Source organism: Nanorana parkeri, unplaced genomic scaffold (genome assembly GCF_000935625.1).
Source record: "Nanorana parkeri isolate BGI_ZX_2015 unplaced genomic scaffold, ASM93562v1 scaffold984, whole genome shotgun sequence".
Classification (NCBI taxonomy): Eukaryota; Metazoa; Chordata; class Amphibia; order Anura; family Dicroglossidae; genus Nanorana; species Nanorana parkeri.
In genome coordinates, this window is record NW_017307252.1 from 240,977 (window position 1) to 249,430 (window position 8,454).

Sequence of the window (8,454 nt, forward strand, 5' to 3'; positions counted from 1 at the left end):
CCTCAAATCTCTTAAACTGGATTAGGTAAGTGGATCAATGTGCAATTACACATAAAAAAAGCCTATACTTCTTCATCTTTGAACTCACAATTTTACAGTCCCATTTCAGACATGGACCTGTTCTCCTCTGCCATTGGGGTCCCGCAGCAGCCACGTGGGCTTGTATGGCCAAATGTTTTCCCCTGCAGATCTCATAGAGATTGTGATGGGGGCTGGAAGTGGGATCTTTAAAGGTCATGCTATGTTCAGCTATTATCACCATTGGAGACAGAATCCTCTAATTAAACCCTCCGGGGTCCTTTGCAGAACATTGCAGTCTTGTGAATCCAAAAAATTATTATATACAATATATAAGATATAGGATGAGCCTTTGATTTTATGTAAGGTAAAAATGTGAACCTGCGCCATAAGTTACATTGCCTGCAAATCTCACCATACTGCTACTGTAGACTAGTTTGCACATGAAAAGAGCATCCAGTAACTTGTTGATGTGAATACTGGATTGGCCGGGGGCCCACTGGGCACCATCTGGTTCAGTGCACAGCTATGTCTTACCTTTGACCACAGAGCTGCTGAGAGCCCCATAAGTGGACTGACTGCCAAAACCACCAGAGTCAGCTTCCACCCCTTCACAAATCCAATAACAAAACCTGCCAGGAAGGTAGAGGCGTACTGAAACATCATGGCGAGCTGCTCACCGATACCATCATTTATTTTTGAGACATCCCTGAAAAAAAAAATACAAATAAACATATTACAATATATAAAAAATCGAAAACAAGATTAGCTTGACGCAAATACTTGTATGAATGTATTTTAAATTGAACCTAGCATTAGCTAGAGCCATGTGGAAAATTAAGTACACCCCATGGAAATTGCTGACTTTTTCAACTTATTTGAACGGGCAAGTATTAGATCTTCAATCAAACAGTTACTACAGAGTAAAGTGAAATTAAACTCACAATCCCCCCCCATTAAGACTAGGTTCACACCTAGGCGATTCAGATGCCGAGCTGTTTTTGCGTGTTTTCGATCGCATGACTGTTTATTGTAAACCGTGCGGATGTCTATGGGACCCACACCGCGCGACAACCACCCGAAAATAGCTCCTGAACCTTTTCGCGCGACGGGCGATTTCGGTCGTGCAACAAACCGCAAAGGTGTGAGCAGCCTCCATTGACTTCAATGCGAATCTGTGTTTTGTGCGATATCGCGCAACTCAAACCGCGCGATAAATCGCCTAGGTGTGCACCGGCCCTAAATGATGCCTCTTGATCCGATCATGTTCTTCTTTCTAGTAGTTTTCAGGAGTCGCTCCAGAGCTGGTGCCGGTCTCTGATCCAGCGCTGACTGCTGTGTCTTCTGTTTCCCATGGTGTCTGTCCGACGTGCACGCTCATGGCTGCGTGCATTGACTTACCTTATGTCTCTCCTCTTCTCCCCGCTAAAGATCTCTACTGCGCATGCGCCCGCCCTATCATCCTGCGCGACCATTCAAGAATCTTCAGATCTTCAGACGGGAGCGAGTGGTGGAGACACGGGTAAATAATAACCTATTTGGTAACTTTTGTTTTATGTTTTTGCATATATCTACTGTTAGGGTTCCTCAGGAAAGTTACTCTGAGTGGACTTGAACCCTCAGTGGTGGGACTTAAACCAAAGTCTACTGGTAGGACTTTCTTGTTAAGGTTTCCCGGGATTCAATCGTGCTGTCAGCTTCAAACAAGTACTTGGGAATAAAGAGTCACACCAAGTTGTGTATTCACTTTATATTCAAAGGTTTACTGTAAAACAAGGAATATGCAGGTGAAACTCGAATAATTAGAATATCGTGCAAAGTTCATTTATTTCACTAATGCAACTTAAAAGGTGAAACTAATATATGAGATAGACTCATTACATGCAAAGCAAGATAATTCAAGCCGTGATTTGTCATAATTGTGATGATTATGGCTTACAGCTCATGAAAACCCCAAGAACCCCAAATCCACAACCTCAAAAAAGTAGATTATTACATGCAATCAATAAAACAAGGATTGTACATAGAACAATATCGGACCTCTGAAAAGTACAAGCATGCATATGTACTCAGTACTTGGTTTGGGCCCCTTTTGCAGAAATTACTTTTGCAAGATATTCTAATTATTCGAGTTTCACCTGTATATATATAAAACTAAGAAATGAATGGCGGAGCATAAACCAATAAAAATCATGCACGTGTATATAAATTAATATATGCTATTATGGGTCATAGAATGGTCATACAGGTGGTTACTACTTATGAGATAAGAAGACACAGTTGTAATGATACAAGAATGCAGCTGTGAACAAGTCAAAGCAGTTCAAGGCCAGTTTATTCAGAACCTCAAAATATCAACTATATACAAACAAAGAATAAGGGAATAAGATTAATTTTCCTATCATCTACTGCTTGCTAGCAGAAGATACACTATATTAACAAAAGTATTGGGACACCGGCCTTAACACGCACATGAACTTTAATGGCATCCCAGTCTTAGTCCGTAGGTTTCAATATTGAGTTGGCTCCGCCCTTTGCCGCTATAACAGCTTCAACTCTTCTGGGAAGGCGTCCACAAGGTTTAGGAGTGTGTCTATGGGAATGTTTCACCATTCTTCCAGAAGCGCATTTGTGAGGTCAGGTTCTGATGTTGGATGAGAAGGCCGGACTCGCAGTCTCGGCTCTAAATTATCTTAAAGGTGTTCTATCGGGTTGAGGTCAGGACTCTGTGCAGGCCAGTCAAGTTCCTCCACCCCAAACTCGCTCATTCATGTCTTAATGGACCGTGCCTTGTGCACTGGTGCGCAGTCATGTTAGAAAAGGAAGGATCCATCCCCAAACTGTTCCCACAAAGTTGTTCAAAATGTCTTGGTATGCTGATGCCTTAAGAGTTCCCTTCACTGGAACTAAGGGGCGAAGCCTAACCCCTGAAAAACAACCCCACACCATAATCCCCCCTCCACCAAACTTTACACTTGGCACAATGCAGTCAGGCAAGTACCGTTCTCCTGGCAACCGCCAAACCCAGACACGTCCATCGGATTGCCAGACAGAGGAGCGTGATTCGTCACTCCAGAGAACACGTCTCCACTTCACGAGTCCAGTGGTGGTGTGCTTCACACCACTGCATCCGACACTTTGCATTGCACTTGGTGATGTAAGGCTTGGATACAGCTGCTCGGCCATGGAAACCCATTCCATGAAGCTCTCTACGCACTGTTGTTGTGCCAATCTGAAGGCCACAGGAAGTTTGGTGGTCTGTAGCGATTGACTCTGCAGACAGTTGGCGACTCCTGTGCACTGTGCGCTTCAGCATGTGCTGACCCCGCTCTGTCATTTTATGTGGCCTACCACTTCGTGGCTGAGTTGCTGTTGTTCCCAGTTGCTTCCACTTTGTTATAATACCACTAACAGGGGAGCATGGAATATTTAGTAGCAAGGAAATTTCACGGAACACCTGAATCCAATTATTTGGAGGTGTGTCCCAATACTTTTGACAATATAGTATATATGTAAAAACAAATGTGACTTTAAGGTGATATACTTAGAGAAGCTAAAATTGCCTTTTCAAATATTCAACAAAAATATCAATAGATGTAATGGTGTGCTGTGGAAAAACTAAGTACACCCTTGACATCAAAAGCTGGTATTGACCTCTTTAGCAGAAATGTCTTCTTGTATAACTGTCCACCAGTATCTGACATCAACTTTTTTTTGACCACTTGTTCATGGAAAATTCCTTCATTTGCACGAAGTTTGTGGGTTTCCTTGCATGAACTGACCATTTAAAATTCCCCCACAACATTTCAATGGGAATTAAATCTAAATCATGGCTTGACAAGGGTAGTCCATAACCCTCTATTTCTTTTGTTTTGAGTAATTCCTTGGTGGATTTGCTAGTGTGCTTCGGAACATTATCACATTAAAAGGCTCATTTCCAGTTCCAATGGCTTCATATTCTTATCAAGCATACTTTGATATGATGCAGTATGTATAGCTTACTTGATGACTGCAAGCTGGCCAGGTCCTGAAGTGGCAAAGCAACCCCAAACCATGACATTTCCACCACCATGCTTCACAGTTGTTTTAAGGTTCTTCTCTTGAAATACTGTCTTCGGTTTGCGATAAACATGTCTACTATCACTTTAACCAAACAATTCTATCTTTGATTCTTTGATTGATCACTCTCCAGGACATTGTTCCAGAAGGCTTGTTCTTTGCCTATATGTTTAATAGCAAACTGACGTCTTGCTCTAATTTTCTTTGAACAGCAAATACTTTTTCTTAACACACCTCTCATCGAGGTTGAACTGGTGCAATCTCTTGCTGACTGTAGATGCTTGCACCTTGACCCCCAACTGTTGCAAGAGTTGCCTGAACACCCCGCAGTGACATTTTGGAGTTCTTAGAGACTTCAATTAGCATCAAGCAGTCAGCTCTTGGTAGACTTGTGCGCCGTCAAAAAATTTGTTCCGTTTCATTTCGTTCCGTTTCATAATATCCATTATTTCGTATTTCGTAATTCGTATCCGAAACTCAATTCGGATTCGTACGAAATACGGATTTTCGTTAGTTTCGGCACATTTTCGTAACTTTAATGTAATTCCTTATGATGAAGTTAAAAAGCAAAAATACCTTTGTTAATATTGGAGTCGATGTGGTAGTTGTTTTTTTATCCGAAATACGAATTCCGTTAACGGATTCCGTATCCGAATTTCGTATTTCGGACTTAAAAAAAAACTACCATCAACTCCAATATAAATGTACTTTGCTTTTTACCTTCAATATAACGAATGTTCGTAACGGAACGAAAATACGTCAACGGAATTTCGTATTTCCTGCCTGTATATTGTAATGCAACTCTCAGCAGCAGAAGAGAACCTCTGATTGGTCAACCAAAACAAAATACGAATTCCGTTAACGGATTCCGTATCCGAATTTCGTATTTCGGACTTTAAAAAAAACTACCATCAACTCCAATATAAATGTACTTTGCTTTTTAACTTCAATATAACGAATGTTCGTAACGGAACGAAAATACGTCAACGGAATTTCGTATTTCCTGCCTGTGTATTGTAATGCAACTCTCAGCAGCAGCGGATCCGTATTTCGGATTAAAAAAAAAATCTTGTCATGTTGTTCAACCTCATTTACAGGGGTAATATTAGTTCCTGTTTCAAATAAATTCAGATCCGAAATTCGTTAACGGAATTTCGTATTTCGGACATAAATTCGGAAACTGCCATTCGGATTTCGTATGCTTACGAATCTACGAATTTCAGGAAAATTCGTACGAATTTCGATTCGTAACGAAACGAATCGCACATGTCTAGCTCTTGGGTTGAATTTGCTGGGCCGGTCAGCACTGGGCAGATTAGCAGTTGTTTGAAATCTACTTTACTTTTCTTACAGCAGAACAATTGATTTCTGTTGATCTTGGCGACACCACACAGGTCAATAACATAAGACAACACCAGACCCAGATCATGAAAATGAATACACCAAGTTAATTGTAAATGCCATTTGTTCGAGTATATCACTTTTATCTGTCGGCACTATTTGAATCGAGAGCTAATGTTTACCAGATCAAATACGTTGGAAAATATCAACAATTTCCATGGGGTGCACTTACTTTTTCACATGTCTGTGTATGTTTTTATGTTCCATGCATACATACTAAGTAATGTTTAAGTGTAACACTTTCAGGTATTTATTACCTCTCACAGATACCACATCACTCCCCAATGCCTTTATCTGCTTTTCCCTCCAGAAGGAAGAAGCCATCTTTGTTAAGACATCATCTAGGACCAGCATCTACTTCCTGGACTGAGATGCCAGTTCAGAGATGACACAATTGTGTAAAGTCTGCTGCCTGTGCAGTTCTTGGCTGTTTTCACAAATGTCTTACATAGATCAGCCCCAGCTCCAATCTCTCAGTCAACTGGTACAGCCCACAGGGCTGTCCCTAGCTTTCTCGCCACCTGAGGTGGCCAGGAGAAGGGGGCCGAGTGGGAAGTGGTGGATGGCCGAGCGGGAGACGGCAGATGGCTGAGTGGGAGCTGGGTGGCTGCCTAGCTATTAGTCACTCATGTTGCAGCCCTCTTCACACTTGCTGCCCACCCCATGAGGTGCCTCATTATGGGGACGCCCCTGACAGTACATGGCAGCAGCCACATTTGCATACATATGCAGCCTTTGCTTCTTACAATCAAAGTCTATGAGTCGGCTGACTGATTGAAAGCAATGCACTCCCTGTGATAACCTCTTTGCAGTGATAGCAGTGATTTATACATCTACATCTAATCTACAAGTCTTTGTATTTGATACAATAAAACTTGCTGAAAAATCACTACACTTTCTCTTTAACCAAGATCAGGGCCGGATTTACTATCTCTGCTGCCCCAATGCCAGGTTCCTCAATGGGCACCGCATACAAGTAATATGGGCAACATCGTTGAGATCACTTGTACAAAACAAGCGTCAGCTTCACCGCTGTACATTTAGCCCTGCTTGCCCAAAGCAGGGCTAAATGTAGAAAACAACTACCAGTACCTGCCCGGCGCCTAGAACTGCATGGCCCGTCCATCGGGAGATAGGAATTCCACACCCCTGCTGCCCCTCTACTCCCTGCTGCCCCAAGGCCGGGCCTCGGTTGGCCTTGTGACATCAAACCAGCTGATATCCTGCCGCAGCACAGCGTGGAAAAAGTTCTGTCTGATCTTCCTGCTCTGCCGTCCAGCAGCTAGAGTCCAACATGAGATCTGAACGTAGGCAGCGATCAGTGACCCTCCTCCCAGACCGGTGTAGTAATAGGAAAACCTGACAACAGAACACAAACATAGTTTCATTCATGACTTTATATTGAGCCACCGTTTGATCCGATCACATAATTCCTCGCCCCCGAGGAGCTTACAGTCATTTGGAGCACACAAATACGCACTAGCACCCAGATATGCTGATGACAGTTAGAAGTATGTCATCAGGAGGAAATCAGAGGAGGAAATCCACCCAAACATGGGGAGCACATACATGTTGCATTTAGAACTGCAAGTTACATTTTTTTAAAACATATTTTATTTAATTTTATTCAGATAAATATAAAATATTGCATATGCACATTTTATCTTTACCACTTGTACCTTACGAGCAGCAAACTTCCGAACAGCTTTCTCTAGTTCATTTACAGCTTATCTATGACGTACATACCGGAGAGATCAGATTACACACACTGCTGCTTGGGTCACGTAAGAGTTACCTATTCCATAGCAGGGATGGGGCAGTCTGACTCAGTTATTTATACACAGGGCCCACGGTATAACTACACCCAAGAACAAACATTTTATATATTGCAGCTTACCAATCCTTAGATAGCGCAGCTGCATTAGTTTTAGTTTTTTAGGCTGAGAACATTTACCCGGGTTCTCATGTAAACTACTAATCCCATCAAATTATCATGTAATGGGAGATGAACAAAGACATGCATGAAGTCCAACCTGGGTGGCAACAATGCCTCCACAGATACAACAGACGAGAGAGTTAACCCAGGGACAGGAAGTGCGTCACTCCTAGGATCACCAGGTGAAGAACTCTTAGCAACTTGTGATGCCCTATCACAGCAGCTCTGTCCGGCCTCCCACCCAGCTCACTGACATCACTTTTTACCAGGAGCTGAGCAGGACGCTTTGGATGATGTCCTGCCCAGCTCCTGGCATCAAGTGACATCAGTGAGCTGGGTGGGATGCTGGACAGAGCTGCTGGACCCAGAGGTAGCACCAACACCCCCCCCCCCCCCCCCCCCCACCCCAGTAATGAACATCCACTGCCAGCCCTACACACCCCCACCCGCACCTCAGTCGTGTAGTGAAAGCCCTGGCAATGCCCTATGGGATTTTTTGTAGTTTCACCACAACTGGAGATCCAACATTTGGCTACCCCTGAACTAGAGTGACAGAAGGGAGTTTTCCTGATGTATAAAGTTGGCCATACACCTTACAATTATCTGCAGATGTTCTGTGGTCAGATGGACTTATTGCACTTATTCCATCTGAGCACAGAAAATCTGCAGATAAATGTAAGGTGTATGGGCACCTTTAAACTCATGTTAATGCAATCAGCAAATTCCGCTTACGTGGTAATTTGTTCCTGTAGTGATCCTGTTATATTTCCTCCGTCTTCTGCTGACATATTTCCTATAGAGAGAAGTGTTGTATTTTCAGCAGAGACTAAACTCATTTTGCCTTTAAAGAATGTTTTATAAAATTCAATTAGCTTTATTGTATTGGAGATCAGGATGCAAAAGTTTATCTCTGACTGCATAATGGGGAGAGACGAGTGAGTCGTTTTAGAATCGGCGAGTTATTCGGTGGATATGACATGTTTACTCAGCTGAATATTAAATTCACATCATGTCAGTGAAGTGGTGGTGCAGTACCCCCC

At 42.7% G+C, this 8,454-nt stretch overlaps 1 protein-coding gene across 1 annotated transcript in view; it reads right to left on the reverse strand.

Annotated features, from left to right (window-relative positions):
- Positions 1-8,454, reverse strand: part of LOC108795588 (multidrug resistance protein 1A-like) — a gene marked incomplete at its 5' end in the record, with an annotated part of 37,999 nt that overhangs the window by 27,424 nt on the left and 2,121 nt on the right. The window contains 4 exons of the mRNA XM_018566864.1: positions 556-727; positions 5,837-5,876; positions 6,686-6,837; positions 8,147-8,230. Coding sequence (XP_018422366.1) covers positions 556-727; positions 5,837-5,876; positions 6,686-6,837; positions 8,147-8,230 — 448 coding nt within the window. The remainder of the gene's footprint in view (positions 1-555; positions 728-5,836; positions 5,877-6,685; positions 6,838-8,146; positions 8,231-8,454) is intronic.